Genomic DNA, 18519 nt, shown 5'->3' with positions numbered 1-18519 from the left:
TGTCCACTCTCCCCACCCCCCGCCCTGGTGCCCCTGCAGTGCTCAGTCTCATTCTGGGGGGTGGTCAGTTAGCCGAGTCTCCAGGTCTCGGAAGTGCTGAACGGTAGCAGATCTGTGGGCATGCAGCTCCCAGGGGATACGGTTGCTTGGTGGGGAGCTCACTTTCTGGAGTCCCTTGCTCTCTGTGATCATCCCAGAATTTTCCACATTCCTGGGTCTCCTCTTTTCAGTCCTCTGGTCAGGAAGCTGGGGCTGGCTGCTGTGCTCGACTGGTCACTTCCAAACTGCATGCACTTCTGGGGCAAAGCAGCAGACACAGAGCGAGCAGTCCACAGGTAGCCCCTCCCTGGAAGAGAGAACACTTGTCCCTCCTGAGGTTTTCACTGTCCCCCTGGGGATTACCTGAGGGCCAGAGGGGGAGAGCCCAGAGGAGAAAGAGGCCTTCCACATGTGAACATCTGCAGCTATCAGAGGAGAGCCGGGGCTGCACAGCCGTGAGGGCCAAGTGGATGACACGGAAAGAGAGCTCAGTAGAGAACAGCTTGGCTCTGAACACAGCACGGATCTCGAGGGCCAGGCACTGTGACAGGGTCGGCGCCCGACACTTTCCTGAGAGCAGACGTCAGGGTGAGGAGGCCTCCGGCCAAACCAGCTGGATGGGATGCTGGCTGGAGACAGGCTGGAGTAAAGCCAGTCCCAGCCCCGGGGCACTGGACAGGGCAGGGTCTGACCAGACAGGGCAGGGACAGGCTCGGGTTAGACAGAAACCGGCCTTGATGCGGACATGCACCGACGGGCCTGACTCCCCTGTGGTCCGGCAAAGAATCCCTGCCAGAACCTCTCCTGCCCAGCCGTGGGTTCTCCCAGGGCTCTCACGCTTTGTGACCCTGAAGCTCACATCCAGGTTGCCCACAAACCGAGATGAGGTCAAGGTCTGCTAGAAGGACACCGTGGTCAATTTAGCACTGGTGGCATTTCAGATGATCGTCGCGTCCCCGGCCTGCCTTGTGCTCTTCACTTTCAGACCCCTCGGTTGCTGCTCCCTGGGGAGAGCCAGGGTGGGGCACGCGTCCTCTGTCTCTGGACTTTATGTGCCTTTCACACAATTTCATCCATACCCCTCGTGGCGCACGGTCTCGAGTGGAACACTGCTGGTAAGACTGGCAAACTGTGACAGCACATAAGCTAGAAAGATCATTTCTCTGTCTTCCCTCGAGATAGCTCACTGACAAACATAAATAAATTTCAATGAGTGGAGAACTCTTTTATGGGAGAAGCCTCAGGAAAACTCTATTATATGTTCACTATATGAGCATCCCTTTTACATAATCTGTAAGCTCTGTCCTTTTGTCACAAATACTGTTTATCAGTTTTATGCGGCATGGCCACACCACACAACACAATGTCACTTCCACTGGTGGGATTTTTTAAAAAAGACTTAGGTGATCGGATCCAAATTCATTTATTCTTTCAATAATTTTTTAATAAACACTGCTGTCAACATCTTACTGCACTATGTTCTGTGAGATGTTCAGATATAAATGGATGAGACTATCCTTAATCCTGAGACTATCCTTATCCTTTATAATTTAATAAGGGATAAATCAGGGCAAATGTAGGTCTTTGGAGGTCATTGTTGCAAATGTCTATGGTTTCATGTGCAATAGCTAAACTCTGATATAAGGCAACATGTGACAAACACCATAAAAACAGAACAAAGTTAGGAGCACCTGGGGGGCTCAGTTGGTTAAGCGTCTGCCTTTGACTGAGGTCATGATCTCTGGGTTCTAGGATCGTGCCCCGAATTGGGCTCCGTGCTCAGGGGGAAATCTGCTTCTCCCTCTCCTCCCTGCTTGTGCTCTCTCTCTCTGTCTCTCTGTCTCAAATGAGTAAACAAAGTCTCCAAAAAAACAAAACAAAAAAAGAACAAAGTTATGGGGCACCTGGCTATCTCAGTCATTTGAACAGTGTGTGACTCTTGATCTCAGGGTTGTTGAGTTCATGCCCCATGTTGGGCATAGAGATTACTTTAAAACATACAATCTTCCAAAAAAAAAAAGAAGAAGAAGAAGAAGAAGGAGAAGAAGAAGAAGAAGAAGAAGAAGTAGTAATACAAGGTTAAACAGGACTAGAAAAAGGAAATGACTTCTGCAGTCAGTACCATGTGCTGGAGGTCACATCCTTAAACTGCCACTTACCACTGGTTGATGTGACAACTGTAACTTTAGAACTTCCTTGAAAATTTGTGAAAAATATTGACTGTCTTTTAGGATTATTGTATGGATTTAGTAAGTAAGGTAATGCATTACTCACCACAGAACCCAAGCTAGAGAAGGAACATGACAAATTATTGGCATGATGGTAAAAATAATTAAAAGGAATAGTAATAAACACAAATCATTATAGATTAAGGACAGTCTCTCCAGGTGATGGCTACAAATAAGGGTTGTTAAAGCTTCGATTTGGGGCAGAAATGCTGTCAATAAACACGTGTAAGTCCTGACCATTATGATGTCTGACCCTGTCTTCCCATGGCGCCCTAGATAAGAACTCCCGTACTGCTGTGCATGGGCACGCGCGTGGACACCGCCATGGAGATGATGCGGGCACTCACAGAGGAGGCTGCTGCCTTGGCGCTTAGGGCTAAAACCTACTGCAGCTACCAGAGCCGCTTCGATGACACCCAGTCCCAGATGCACTCCCTGAACATGGAGGAGATCACACAGCTTGTCCTGGGGGAGGTTTCGGACATTGAATACGACCTCACCTTGAGGAAGATCCTGTGGGAGGTCCAGGAGGAATGGAGAGCGCTCTTCGGGGAATGGAGGAGTAGGACTCTTCATAGTATTGATACAGAGTCGGTCCAGAGAAATGTTTCAAGATGGATACACAAAATCCTTGTCCTAGAAAAAGGTAAAAGTGTCTTTCTCAAGGTTCCCGCCTGATTATACCCAGAGTGGCTTTCTGGGCCAATAAGATCATTGTCCTTGATCTTCTTTATTCACCTGTTGCCAGGCCTGGCCTTAATGTCTGAAGAGGTAGTACAGAGCATAGGTGTAGGAATCATTCCCTGAAGTAAGAAAGAGAGAAAAGCTTTGCAAAAAAAAAAAAAAAAAAAAAAAAAAAAAAAAAAAAAAAGGTTAGGTACTTAAGAACAATGTTCTGTGTTCCCTGGGCAGAACTACTGAGGCTTCACCTTGCCGAGGCTCTTACTCAAGCCACACATGCTTTGGTGACAGAGCCCCACCTGCAGAGTGCTCACCCAGATCCCCAACATGCCAGCAGTTTGCTTTGGCTGGTGGGAAAAGAGCTAAAAGGTCATCTGGACAGGTTTCCCTCCTGCTGATCCTCAAATGTGAAGCCTTGGTGACACAGAGATGCTGTTTGTGTTTGGGCGAAAAAAAAATCACTTAATCTTTCTTCATAAACAGCTCTTTTTATAGCACAGTTGCGTTGAGATCATAGTCAAAGTAATGTGAAATGTGTTTGGTCTTCACTTTTTCATTAGGGTTGAAGAAAAGGCAATTTGTTCCAGTTACGTATTATTGGATGACTGGCCACCCCAAAATGTAGTGGCTGCCCTCTGCTCCACAAGGCCAGTGTCTCCTCTCACCCGGCCAGAGAGTGCTGGCTTTTGAAGCTCCTCCCTTCCCTTCACCTATATCTCAAGCTGTAATTTCCTCTCCAGAAAAAATACTTAAATCTGCCTGTTTTCGAATTGTATTAGACATAGAACGATACCACAAAAAGCTCACCAAAGAGGAAAACGGGACAAACCGCCCATAGCCTCACTGCTTCGACCTAACGCGCTCATTCTATGCATCTTCTCTCGGAGCTTTGTCCTCCGTCTGTCTGAGAGGACCAGCTGTGGAGGGACAAGGAGACAGTACCTTCTTTTAGCCATAGTTTCCCAGATAAAATCATGCTATTTGCCAAAACGTAGACTTAGAATAACAAAGCTATTCTTTTGTCCTTTTCTTTCACTGGGTCTTGAACAACATTTTACTACTAACGTGGTTTTCCAGAAGCCCCATCTGCACCAGGTGGCTGTTTAAGCAGATAGGCATACATTCCAGCGCTCTGAAGTCCCCAGCTCTGGCTGCTTCTTGGCCTCCTCTCTTGGCCTTTTATGACTTGACATAAAAAGGTTTTGAGGTTTGAAGTTTCGACTGCAGAGCTTGTGAGACCTGGACGGCTGTGATCTATCAACACCAGAGGACAGACCAGTCCTGATCTGTGGCATGAACTTTACCTACCTTTCCTATGTTTCTATGTGAAATATTTTCTTTATGACATGGTAGTGAGAGATTTCTGATATTCCTCTTTACTGAGCAGAATTTAAAAGCCCCAAACCTGTCACAGTCTCTTGAGCATATGTGCATGTCTGTCTGTCTAGTCAGGAGAGACCTGGGCAACTCTGTGGTAGCTGGCTATCCCTACTATCAGATTTTGCAAGAAAACTTGGCTTTGATGGCCTCGTATTGTAATCACCAGTCCTGATAACTATTTCTCTTTGTTTGAATCCATAGTTGACTCTTCTGGGAGAGTGATATTAATAAAACTCTTTACCTTAATGCAGACTGAAAACTAAGAAACTAGAATTACACTAAATAGCAGGCATATTTTCTGGTTTAAAAAAATATAATGAATGGACCATAACTTTCTGCCCCATTGCTGTTTATAGGTTTACCTAAAAATGACATGGTAACCCATCTTAAGCAGTCAGTGACAGAATTTAAGCAAGAACTGCCTATCATCATGGCTCTCGGAAACCCCTGTCTCAAGCCAAGGCACTGGGAGACTCTCCAGGAGATTATTGGGAAGTCCGTTTCTCTTGATAAAAACTGTACAGTAGAGGATCTTCTAGCACTCAAGGTAAACAAACAGCATTTGAAAAAATGGTTGAAATACCAGAGGGGCCAATTTTAAGCAAACAAGTAATAGGAATAAGAATTATAAAAGGGAGTGGTTTTAGTGACTGGGAAGGTGGGGGCAGGCCGGCAGTGGTCAGGTGGCCCAAGTCCCGTGGGGCTGCGGGTCTGGGTGCACCCGTTTATTACACCACCGTCCTGGTGACTCAAACGTGGTGATTGTGCTTTTCACACGTGACAAATGAAGCTGGTGTTTTATTATGGAACTAACATGGCTGCTTCTTACAGAGAATCCAGGGACAGAAACACCCAAGCTGCTCTAGTCCCTTGGACATAACATGAAAAATACATTAAGAACATGTTAGGATAGCTCTCCCAAGAACTCGATACTACACTTGAAACCCACAGTTAGCAGCTCTTTTATTTGCCATCTTGGTGTTGTCATAAAAATAGATTGCATGATTTTTCCCGCTAAAAGTTTGTCTGTTTTCAAACCTAGCTTTTACAGTAAGCTTCATTTATATTTCAGGCTTCATGGTTAACAGTGTCTAATGTAATTAACACTGTTTTATAATTTCCCACTAAATCATCTGTTATAATGAGGAAATGTGAAATTTTAAGGAATTTAAAAAGAAGAACTTTTCATTGATCTTTAAAATTTGATTGCTGTTTATCTCAGGCTCTGGCCTCAGTCTTCCTCCCGAACTCACATATGCACTTTCCCGTTTGGGTGTCTGCACTTACATGTTTCAGAGGAAGCTCATGGTTAGGGCTCCGCCTCCCAGATGCTCCTCTTCCTTTCTGTCCCCATCTCAGCTAACGGCACCTCTGTTGTTTTTCAGTAGCTTAGAGGCGAAATATCATGAAATAATCTTTAATCTTCTTTTGCTCTCCCAGTCATCATCCCATCTAAATCTCTCAACCTTTCTTGGATTCTTACCAGGCCTCCTGACTGATCTGTGTGCCAACAGTGAACTCAGCAAAATATCTACATTATTTCAGAATATGGACATCAACATTTAGGTTTGTTCAGAACAGCGTTCCAGAAATGTAGCGCAGTTGAAATGACATTTTCCTTTCCAAAGTCTTGGGTTGTTGGAGTTGTCCCTGGGCAGGTCAGGTAAAGGGTGAAGTCTGGCACACTGTCTAGCAGCAAGCAGTAAATGAGAGGGCAGACAGGCCTCGAGCACATCAGCCTTCCTGGGGTTGGTGACTACAGTAGCTCAGAGTGTTCAGTGAGTGGTCCCTGTATTTCTAACGTGAGTAAATAGTTTAAAAAGAAATTTCCGTGCAGTTTTTGGAGGATCCAAATTAAGAGAATTCAACATCTGAACAAAAATGAACAGGTCTTCAGCCTCTGAAGTACTGTAGTCAGGAGTCTGAAGGAAGCCTTTCTTCCTGCGGTGGATTGTTAAAGTAGGCGGAGGGCATAGCAGGCGATCAGCTGCCTATCTCACCTGAACCCAAAGAGTTCCTGGAAGACTGATCATCTTATTTCTATTTGCCAACTTATCCAGTATAATAAGTGTACCTAGATGGACAAGATTTGGCCCAGAAGCTCAGCCTTCATTCCTAGAGCGTGCGTGTCGTGGGGTGGACTTAGGGACGGTGGTCATAGTGTGTGCATGTCGTGGGCAGAACCAGGGACGGTGACCATGCTGCAGGAGTGCCCAGGACAGTCTGTGGCAGGAGTTCACTTGTGATCCTATCAGATGAATAAACAATGATGTTCAGTGACAGCCATCTCTGTCCAGCGTGTTCTGTAGGCTCTGTAAAGCCCGTGACATGAAAAGCATGTCCATATACCAAAGTAAACTAAAAGGAAGAGGCCAATAGTGTGCATCAAGTGATCACTGTCATTTCATGGTTGGTCTCTTTCACTTTAGAAACCAGGTGCTCTATCGTAGAGGCAGATAAGCAATTGGAGACTTAAGATTCATCTGAAACCTCTTAGGTATTACCGAGTTTGCTGGGAGATCTGACCATTTGTCAGTCAGGTCCCAAACTTTGACCATAAGGACTTGAAAGGGCTCAGTGCAGGTGGTTGAAATTTTGCTTTACACATGATCAGTGTCTGTATTTAGTTTTTAGCAATTTCGGAATGTCACCGTTAAGTGAAAGTTCTTTCTTCAGCATAGAAACTTGATAGTCCTGTAGCTCCTCATCCACCTTTGGATGAATACTCCGTATCAAAAGGCAAGCCTCCTTCTTACCCCGATAGTGAAGGCCATGAGGAGCTGACTGATCCCACCATTCTGACAGCATCTTTGGCAGATGATGAACACTAGTCCCTTTGCTCAGAGTCCCCACTGAGCTGCAGTACAGAACATAAGGATTAGGCACCACTCTTTAACCCCATGGAGTTGACATATGAAAACAGTGGTAGATTCTTCTTTCAGGGATAAAAGCAATTAGCCCAACTAGTTAGTTCCACGATGTGGGAATGAGAAGCCCTCTGAGTGTCTGTTTCAGTGAGTGAGCCTGGAGATCTTGCATCAGGATCTTGGCCTCTGGGAACTGGTAGTCCATGCCCATTGGAAAGAAGGCCTGTCTGTACTCCACTAATGTGTTTTGAGAGCCATCTATCTTCATGGCCATAGAGCAAAGAAAGAGAAGCCATGGAAATCTTGGGTCCATTTGGATTACATCCTCTCAGATAAATGTATCTCGAGAATTATTGCAAAAAGTAAAAATGTGTCACAGAATGAAGGAACAGTTGGCATTAGTCCAGAGAAAAGAAAGCTGGGGGGGTGGCTAATGCCATCTGCTCGTGGGTAGAAGGTGCTGTCAGCTGTTCTTCCTATGGGCTACAGTTAAAGGACACACACACGGTGACTAGAAATTTCACGTGCAGAATGTGAAATGGTTACAATGGATAAAGCCCACAAAGGGTCCTGTCGTGCGGGTCAGGGTGCGTGATCTCCGGTCAGAGCATCACAGGCCTGGGACCAGGTCTCTAGGACCTGTGGTGTGCATGTTCACGTAAGTCTTGTGTTGTAAACACATCAGGAGTCATTCGTCCGGTGAATATTAATGAGTATTTTCATTTTAGATGTTTCAGTACGAAAATGAAATTAACGAAATCTCGGCCTCTGCCACTAATGAAGCTGCTCTTGAGAAAATGCTGTTTAAAATTATTGATCAGTGGAACACAACGCCGTTACACTTAGCTGTTCATCAGTCAGAGACAATGTCCATCCCAATAATTTCATCCATAGACGACATATTAACTCAGTTAGAAGAGTCTCAGATGATACTCGCAACAGTTAAAGGATCTTCGTCTATTGGGCCCATTCGGGTAAATATTGTGGCAAAGGGAAACTATTGTTAATTGTTCACAGTTTTATTTAGCACTTTAATTTTTTTACATTTCATTAACTTTTGAATTGTATAAATCATCCACATACTTACATAGAAATGACAATGAATGTTAGTAGTTTAGATACTAGAAGTAACTTCTTATGGAAACATTAATTGTCCATGAAAAATTGTCATAAAGTTCCATTTGAGCAGATAAAATAAATTTAGATCATATAAGAATATTACCCTATAAACCATGACTTCCCAGCACTGCCACTGTGGCTAGAAAGATCCACAGTTTGAGCAGAGCCCCTGCCTAGCCCACTGCCTGTGCTTCATTTTCATTGCCTGTGCTGTTGCTCCTAAGGGTTAAACCTAACCTGCGTGCCTGTGTCCCTGCAGTTACTGCAGGGGGGACAGTTGGGAACCGAAGCACAGGGCCAGCTGTGAGCTGGCCCACGTGGGCTGCCCCACGTCCAATAACATTGCCAAGAACCATTTAAACACTTAGAAAACTCAAGAAAATATGTATACATATACAAATACATAATAGTAAAGTTACCATAATTGATAGAGAGAGAGAGACATGTGCACCCATCAAATGGAATTCATGTTATTTGCAAACACACAAGCATTTAGGGAAAATGTCAGTTAAGTGAACCTTAGAAAAAACTCAATAAATTGCAAAAAAGGGATGAGCCAAATAGACTGTATTCTCTAACCACATGTATTAAAATAAAAAATAAACATCAGAGAAACAGCAAAAAAATAGATAACAGCAGAACTATCTCACACACACACATACACACAAGCACATCCATTGGAATATACAGGAAATAAAATTTTAAAATTTTCATTAAAAATAAACAAAAGGAGAGGATCCTAAATCAAACCCTGTCACAACTGGCTTAGAGCCCCATGAAAAGGAAGGGTTAGAACACCAAATGCCTTCATTCCAAAGTCAAAATGAATGTAGTGAGCACTGCACTGGGCATGCTTCAAGAACAGCACACACAGACTCCCGCGTCCAGCAAGATCCACGAGAGGGGCAGGCACATTGTCCTGCTTGAAATACTGGAAGCAGAATGGAAGAAATAGATGGAACTGTGATTTGCAGGACACTTGACCTCAGACTTGGAACGATGAGGACCCTTGAGAGATGGGAAACAAACAAGAGGAGCCCCATGGTTGCCCCAACCTGAGTGTGCAAGCCTCAGTTGGTGGGGACAGGCGGAGCTCATCCAGCCACAGCCTGGCAGACCCCCTGATAAGAGGACATGTTCTGAAAGTCCCAGGAGGCAGAGAGGCCAGAGCCCACAGGGCAGAGTCCCAGGGAGGGCAGAACCCCAGAGAGTTGTGGAAGCTCCCTTCTCAAGGACTCCACAGCCCCAAGTGCTGGCATGTGAACTCAAGGAACTCCCTGAACCCAGGGGTATGACCAGTTGAGAGGCTCTGAGGGAACCATTTACACAGGGCTGGGAATAAGGCCCATGTCCATCAGCCGCAACAGGAAGACTGATTTGTGAGCATTATAGATGGAGCGCTTGAAAGGATCTTGCCGCAGTAAACTAAATGCTGCTCTAACATCTTAGATGCAAAACCCCAAGTGATAAAACTGTTTCTAAGTAATTTAACAACACTTAGAACAAAGTCCAAGAATATTTATAGGAATACAAAAAAAGGGGGGTGCCTGGGTGGCTCCATTGTTAAGTGTCTGCCTTTGGCTCAGGTTGTGATTTCATGGTCCTGGGATCAAGTCCCACATTGGACTCCCTGCTCAGTGGGGAGTCTGCTTCTCTCTCTACCCCAAACCCCCACTTGTTTGCACATTCTCTCTCAAATAAATAAAATATTTTTTTAAAAAGGAATGCAAAAATATCCAATACCCCACATGATAAAAATCATAGATCTGGAATCCAACCAGTGTTGATCAGACATTCAAAGAAGCAAAAAAATAGAGTTTGTCATAAAAAGAAAATTTTACTGAAGAAAACTGATCCAAAACTGACACAGATGTCAGGATTAGACAAGGACAGTGAAACAATTATTTTTTTAAAAGATTTTATTTATTTTTTGACAGCATGAGCAGGGGGAACAGCAGCGGGAGAGGGAGAAGCAGGCTTCCTGCCAAGCAGGGAGCCTGATGACGGACTTGATCCCAAGACCCTGAGATCATGAGTGAAGGCAGATGCCCAATTGACTAGGCACCCCTGAAACAAGTATTTTAACTCTATGTCATATTTTTAAAAGTAGATACATGGAAGATAATACAGACCAAATATAAATATGAAGACCAAAGTCAAATTTCTACAGATGAGAACTATAATATCTGACATGAACTATACACTAGATGAGACTGATTGCAGAGTAGACATTGCAGAAGAGATTAGTGAATTTAAATAATTTTGAAAAGAAGAAAAAGGTGGAAAATCAACACTACCTGATTTTGAGACTTACCACCAATTTTATATTGATTTAAAGATAAAGATAGAAAAATTGAACAGAATAGAGGGTACAGAAATAGACCCACATGTAGATGGACACCTGATTTTCAACAAAACTTTAAAGACAATTCTGGAAAGAAACTAGTCTTTTTAGAAATGGAGCTGGCAAATTGGACAGCTGCATGCAAAACAAATTTTTAAAAACCCTTCACACTGTATCTTGTAGCATTATAAACTTTAACTCAAGAATGGATTGTAGGCCTGAATGCAAAACCTGAAACATCAGAAGAAATTTATGAAACATTGAGAAGGAAAAAAAAACAAAATTTTTGTGACATTGGGCTAGCCAGATTTCTTCAGTATGACACCAGAAGAATGATCAACAGAAGGATTTCTGTTAAAAATTTAAAACTTGTGCCCTTCAAAAGACACTATTAAGGGGAAAAATACGAGCCAAGACTGGAAGGAAATACTTGCCCGGCATGTATTTGGTAAAGGACTTGTTTCAAGAATATATAAAGAATTCTCAAAAAAAAAAAAAAAAAACACACAATAAACAAATGGGCAAAAGACTGAAGCAGACATTTCACCAAAGAAAATATCTGGATGGAAAATAAATATACGAAGATGCTTCACTTTATTATCCATCAGGGGAAGGTTTAGAATCCCAGTGAGGTACCACTACACACTGTATGGAACACCTGAAAAGATGGATCAGCCCCATTGTTGGCGAGGATGTAGCAGAACAGGGACCTCTCGCAACGTTACAGTCTCTTAAAAGGTTTCTTAAAAGTTAGAAGGACAGACCTACCACATGATGTCGGCATTCCACTCAAAAGTCTGTGCTGACACCTGGATATTGAAAGCAGCTTTATTGGTAGTAGTGAAGGGCAGGAAGCAGCCCCGGTGCCACCTGCTGGATGACAAACGTATCACTGCATCTACACCGCGGGACACTACTCAGCATTAAGAAACAAGAGTGACACACGCTGAGTCGTGAATGATCTCAGAATAACTATGCTGAGTAAAGAAGTCAGACCAGAAAAAGAGTCCACACTGTACAGTTTCATTCATAGAAAGTTCTAGAAAATGCCAACTAAGCTTTGGTTTCAGCAGGTGATCAGTGGCTGCCTAAGGATAAAAATGGGCAGGGGCTAGAGGAAGAGGCTACAGCAGGGCATAGGAAACCTTCCAAGGTAATAGATATATTCATGATCTTGGTTGTGGTGATTGCTTCACAGAAACAGATGTCAAAACATGAAATTGTGTATTTTTAAAAGTGCCATCTTACCGTATGTCACTTATACCTCAATAAAGCTATTGAAACATAGAGTAGATTTTAAATAGGGAGACACATAGCAGGAAGGAGACCTAAATGGGCTATACATGGCTCCCTTTGAGGGGCCCAAGTTATGGGATGGCCAGTTTATTGGTTTGCAAGGATTTTAGGACTAATTGATTTTTAACCATTTTCCTCTTACTTTAATAAACATACAAGTTGGGAAAAGATTTATATCCAACAATCTTTTTTTTAATTAAAAGAATGAAGAAAACCTGTAAGTACTGATGTAAAACCTCTCTAAAACACAATGAGATTAAAAAAAGAAGTTGCAAAACACTGTGTACAGTATAGTTGCATTGATGTAAATGATTAAAGATATTACATGTCCTTAAGTACAAAAATATTTAAAGAAAGGACTGAAAGAATATACATACCAAAAAAATATTTGTTGAAAATATTCACAGCTACCCTGCGATCCAGCAATTGCACTACTGGGTATTTACCCTAAAGATACAAATGTAGTGATCTGAAGGGGCACATGCACCCCAATGTTTATAGCAGCAATGTCCATAATAGCCAAACTAGGGAAAGAACCTAGATATCTGTCAACAGATGAATGGATAAAGAAGATGTGGTATATATACACAATGGAATACTATGCAGCCATCAAAAGAAATGAAATCTTGCCATTTACAACAATGTGGTTGGAACTAGAGGGTATTATACCAGATGAAATAAGAAAAAGACAATTGTCATATGATCTTACTCATGTGGAATTTAAGAAATAAAACAGAGGATCATAGGGGAAGAGAGGAAAAAATAAAACAAGATGAAATCAGAGAGGGAGATAAGCCATAAGAGATTCTTAAGCATAGGAAACAAACTGAAGGTTGCTGGAGGGAAGGAGGCGGGGGATGGAGTAATAACTGGGTGATGGACACTAAGGAGGGTATGTGATGAAATGAGCACTGGGTGTTAGATAAGACTGATAAATCACTGACCTCTACTTATGAAACTAATAAAACATTATATGTTAATTAATTGAATTTAAGTTTTAAAAAATAAAATAATGCATATGTTAAAAATATTTGTATGTTATATAATAAAATAGAAAATTGCATGTCTCCCAAAACTAAATATTATAATTAGATTTACATTTATTTATCCTACCCTCTATAACACAGTGTATGTCAGTGACTGATAATCAGTTTAGACGTCAGCATTTTTACTAAAATATTTAGTTTATTTTACTAAATGAATCTTTAGATTTTATGTATGTGTTCATCTTTCAGGATCTTGTGGATGAGTGGGAACAGAACTTGACTCTCTTCTCTCACACTCTTGAGGAATGGATGAATTGTCAAAGAAATTGGCTTTATCTTGAACCAATCTTTAATTCTGTAGAAATACAAAGGTAAAAAAAAAAAGCCTTAAACAGGTTTAAAAAATGTATGGTGGGTATTTATTGCCTATAATCCCTGAGAAGTCATTTTTTCAATAAACGCTCTAAAATAATCCACCTTTGGGCACAGGAGGATAATCTGAATTTTTTTCATGAAATATTGCAAGCATAATTTTTTTTGAAAGTCCTGTTTCTCAGTTATTGGTATAAAACTGTGAAGGACTGGGAAAGGAGTGTCAGGTCAATGTAATCCCTAAACCACAATACTGTGTGTCTATTTAGCTCTAGAATATTAGTGTGGTTTTGATATGAATAATAAATGTGCTTTTAGTAACATTCATACACGAATGGTAGTTTCTTTGGACCATGTGAAAGAACAGAGGTCCTAGATAGTTGGTGAAAAGTGTCCCTTTTCTTTTTATTCAGAGCCTTCAATTCATTGGCCTCTCTTTAAAGCGGTCTTAAGAGTGTGTGACACATGTGTTACCTGGACAGAATTTGGAGTGTTGACCGTATATCACACAAACTAGTCTAGGAGCCATTCTCATATAGGGTAGGAAGTCCTAGAGTGTGTATTTGTAAGGTGTATTAGAGAAGATAATAGGAGACCTTGAATATCAGGTTAAGTGTTATAAATTTTATTTTAGGGGCAAAGGGGAGCTATGAGAGGTTCAGAAAAGAAAACTGTTAAGATGCGTGCACTACTTTGCAGGGTTCAGATTATATTCCTGCATCCAAAGGTGGATTATTTTAGAGAGTTTATTGAAGAAATGACTCCCAGAGGTGAAACCACATACCTAAGGAATGTATCCCTTGCGGTTATAACAACTTACTGCCTTAAACTTAAACTTCAACATTACTCTTTCCTAAAGATTTCTTAATTGATGGACAGATAAGACTCTTAGTTCCCAATGTCACCAAGTTGTTCTTCACGGATTCGTGAGAGAGCAAAGGGGATTCTCAATGAAGGGTTGCTGGAGTCCTGTACAAGAGTGCTAAGAAAAGAAGACATGAGTTTATAATGGACTTGCCTTTGACTAGTAGAGAAGGATGGGGGCTCTGCTACCGGGGGGGGGGTGTAAAAAAGGGGAAGAGGAAGAGAGATTCGTTAGCAGGGAGACTTGTTTAAAGAGAATGTGTGAAAGAGGATGCTGCCCGTTCCCTCCCGCCATGCTCACTGTGAGGTCACACCAGAGCCTCCTGAGAGTGTTGGGAGGGTGTCCAACAGGGGGAAGTTGTAGACTCCTCCCTAGCAGGATTTTTACTGTGCTGAAGACAGTTTTAGGCCCATTGCCCAGAGTGGGGACTGGGAAAATGGCGGGGCTGGGGGCAGAGGGTGAAGGTGGCTCATGGAAGAACTTGACATGTATTGCCCTGGGGTTTGGGGCATTAGAAACTAGGACTTGCCTCTTCTCTGGCAAGCTCTGAAGCAGCTTTTAGTAGCAGAGCAGAGAAGTACAAGAGCACACAGGCGGACCACTGGTTCTCAACCACAGGTGCTGTCGCCCTCGAGGGCACATTAGGCAGTTCTCATGCCAAAAATGGCTTCTTCAAGAAGATCAGTACCCTCTTCTCAAGAAGCTCTCTCCAGATCCCGTGTCCTCTAGAATTTTAGTAACCGTTGTTTTATTTCATTTCCTAGGACTCAGGTCACTTTTACTTTATGTACAACTTGTATATACCTATCTTACACCTCTCACTGAGTATAGTCTTGTTAAATGATGGACGCAGGTCTGATTTATTCTAGTATTGCCTACCATACACATCACCACACATAATAAACACTCCAAAATATCTTCAACTAATGATGAGTGAAAATAAAACATCACAGCATTTTAAAAATTGAACAATAATCTGTGGAAATTGCATTTAGATTACAGATTTTAATTATGGTACCTTCAAAAGATAAAATTATCTCTAATTTTCTTTCTAAAGGCAGCTGCCAGCAGAAGCAAAACTCTTCTCTCATGTGATTTCCATGTGGAGAGAAATAATGTTAAAAATACAAAACAAACTGGATGCTTTGCGAATAACCACCTCTTCAGGTGTCCTTGAGATTCTGCAAAATTGCAATGCAAGTCTGGACTATATAATGAAAAGTCTGGAGGTAAAACCATAACTGTCGTTAAAGTGGAGAATCAATCTTCAAAAGGGAATGTAATGGACAACAGAAACACTTTGGTGCAGATTTTCTTTCCTCTGGCTGTCAACAGTATTTCCAACTCTTGCCAACTATAGGGTTAATGAAAAAAACTACCAAAACGAAAAAAAAAAAAGTGCATACACCAATCTAAATGGCCTTAGACAAAATAACAAATTTTTTAAGTGCCTGGGTTTCCTTATCTTTAAACTGGGAATAATGGTAGTGCCTACCTGGGGGGGCTTTATGCTAAATGAGGTAATGCACTTAGAGCACAAGAACTGATACAAGGAAAGTACCGAGTGAGAGCTAATTATTCACATTAGCACTATGGTTGTTAGAAAACTGACAAAATCAGCAGAAATTGAAATAGAATAGTTTGATGATTTTATTTTCTTTTAAATCTGGTATGGTTAACATAAAGTGTTAGGTTAGTTTCTGGGATACCATGTAATAATTCAACAGTTCTGTCATTATTCGGTGCTCATCAAGGCCCCTTCACCTATTTCCCCCTTCCCCACCACCCCCTATAACCTGCAGTGTGTTCTCTGTGATTATGAATCTGTTTTCTTGGTTTCTCTATTTTTTCCCCTTTGCTCATTTTTTTTGTTTCTTAAATCACAAATAGGAGTGAAATCATATGGTATTTGTCCTTCTCTGACTGACTGACTTTTTTTTTACATTATACCCTCTAAATCCACCCGTGTTGCTGTCAATGGCAAGATTTCATTTTTCTTTATGACTGAGTAGCATTCCATTGTATATACACACCACATCTTCTTTATCCATTCCCCATGTGAACCCTTAGGTTGCTTCCATAATCTATTGCAAACAATACTTCAGTAAACATGGGGTTGCATGTATCTTTTTGAATGAGTGTTTTTTATATTTTTTGGTAAATACCCTGTAGTGGAATTACTGATCATATGGTAGTTCTTTCAGTTTTTCAGGGGCCCTCCATACTGTTGTCCACAGCGGCTTCACCAGTCTGCATTCCCACCAACAGTGCACGTCAGTTCCTTCTTTCCCCACATCCTCACCAACACCTGCTGTTTCTTGTGTTTGGGATTTTAGCCATTCTGAGAGGTGGGAGGTAGTATTTTGTGATTTTGATTTGCCTTTCCCTGATGATGTTAGGCATCTTCTCATGTATCTATTGACCATCTACATGTCTTCTTTGGAGAAATGTCTGTCCATGTCTCCTGCCTGTTTTTTAATTGGATTATTTGAGGGTTGGTATTGAGACATATAAATTCTTTATGTGTTTTGGATGCTATCCCTTTATCAGATATGTCATTTTCAAATATCTTCTATTCAGTAGGTTTTTGTTTGGTTTTGTTGATGGTTTCCTTTGTTCTGCAGAAGCTTTTTATTTTTATGTAATCCCACTTATTTTTGCTTTTGTTTCCCCTGACTCAGGAGACATATCTAAAAAGAAGCGAGTATGGCTAATGTTGGAGACATTACTGTCTCTGCTGTCTTCTAGGATTTTTATGGGTTTAGGTTTTCACATCTAGGCCTTTAATCCATTTTGAGCTTATTTTTTATGTGTGGTGTGAGAAAGTAGTTTCATTCTTTTGCATGTTGCTGTCCAGTTTTCCCAACACCATTTGTTAAAGCGACCATCTTTTTCCCATTGCATATTCTTGCCTCATTTGTCAAAGATTAATTCACCATATAATTGTGGGTTTATTTCTGGGCTCTATTCGGTTGTATTGATCTATGCGTCTTATTTTTTAGAGAGGGTGAGCATGAGTGGCAAGGGCGGGCAAAGGGAGAGTGAGAATCCCCAACAGGCTCCACACAGCGTGGGGCCTGACATAGAGCTCCGTTTCATGACTCTGAGATCATGAGCTGAGCCAAAATCAAGACTTAGACACCTGTCTGAATGAGCCACCCAGGCTCCCCTCTATGTGTCTCTTTTTGTATCAGTGCCATATTGTTTGATTACTACTGTTAGGTAATATATCTTGAAATCTCAGACTGTGATGCCTACAGCTTTGTTCTTCTTCTTCAAGATTGCTTTGACTTTTGGGGTTCTTCTGCAGTTCCATACAAATTTTAGGATTGTTTGTTCTCATTCTGTGAAAAATGCTGTGGTATTTTGATAGGGATTGCATTAATGTGTAGATTGCTTTGAGTAGTATAAATATTTTAACAGTATTTGTTCTTCCTGTCCATGAGCATGGACTATCTTTCCATTTGTTCATGTCATCTTAAATTTCTTTCATCAGTGTTTTATAGTTTCTAGTCAGAGTACAGGTCTTTCAACTGCTTTGTTAAGTTTATTCCTAGATATTTTATTATTTTTTGTACTTTTGTAAATGGGACTGTATTCTTAATTTCTCTTTCTGATCCTTCATTCTTAGTGTGTAGAAATACAATGGATTTCTGTATGTTGATTTTATATACTGTAACCATACTGAATTCATTTATCAGTTCTAGTAGCTTTTTATGTATAGTATCATGTTATTGTGCAAATATCCTTACCAGTTTGGATACCTGATATTCCTTTTTTCTTATCTGATTGCTGTGGCTAGGACTTCCCGTACTATCTTGAATAAAAGTGGTGAGAGTAGACATCCCTGTCTTGTTTGGCTGTAGAGGAAAAGTTCTTAGTTTTTCTGCATTTAGGATGATATTAACTGGTTTTTCGTATATGGCCTTTATTATGTTGAGGTATGAGGGTCTTTATCAGGAATGAATGTTGTACTTTGTCAAATGATTTTTTGTGTGTTTCTTGATAGGACCATATGGTTTTACCCTTTCTCTTATGAAGTGATGTATCATGTTGAGTGATTTGCAAATATTGAAGCACAGATGCATCCTGGGAATAAATCCCACTTGATCATGGCAAATTATTTTTTTTAATGTATTGTTAGATTCAGTTTGCTAATACTTTGTTGAGGTTTTTTGCATCTATGTTCATCAGAGATATTGACCTACAATACTCTGCCTCTATAGTATATTTCTGTGGTTTCAGTATCAAGGTTATGCTGCATAGCCTCATAGAATGAATTTAGAAGTTTTCATTCCTCTTCAATTTTTTGGAATAGTTTGAAGAATATGTATTAACTCTT

General features: G+C 41.2%; 1 protein-coding gene across 1 annotated transcript in view; it reads left to right on the top strand.

The window, feature by feature from the left end:
* Positions 1–18519, top strand: part of DNAH14 (dynein axonemal heavy chain 14) — a 320474-nt gene that overhangs the window by 85709 nt on the left and 216246 nt on the right. The window contains exons 18-22 of the mRNA XM_059145622.1: positions 2544–2913; positions 4685–4875; positions 7924–8169; positions 13190–13311; positions 15235–15406. Coding sequence (XP_059001605.1) covers positions 2544–2913; positions 4685–4875; positions 7924–8169; positions 13190–13311; positions 15235–15406 — 1101 coding nt within the window. The remainder of the gene's footprint in view (positions 1–2543; positions 2914–4684; positions 4876–7923; positions 8170–13189; positions 13312–15234; positions 15407–18519) is intronic.

The sequence above is a fragment of the Mustela lutreola genome, chromosome 14, assembly GCF_030435805.1.
Source record: "Mustela lutreola isolate mMusLut2 chromosome 14, mMusLut2.pri, whole genome shotgun sequence".
Taxonomy (NCBI): Eukaryota; Metazoa; Chordata; class Mammalia; order Carnivora; family Mustelidae; genus Mustela; species Mustela lutreola.
Note: the sequence above shows the minus strand (reverse complement) of the source record. Positions and strands in the feature narration are given on the sequence as shown.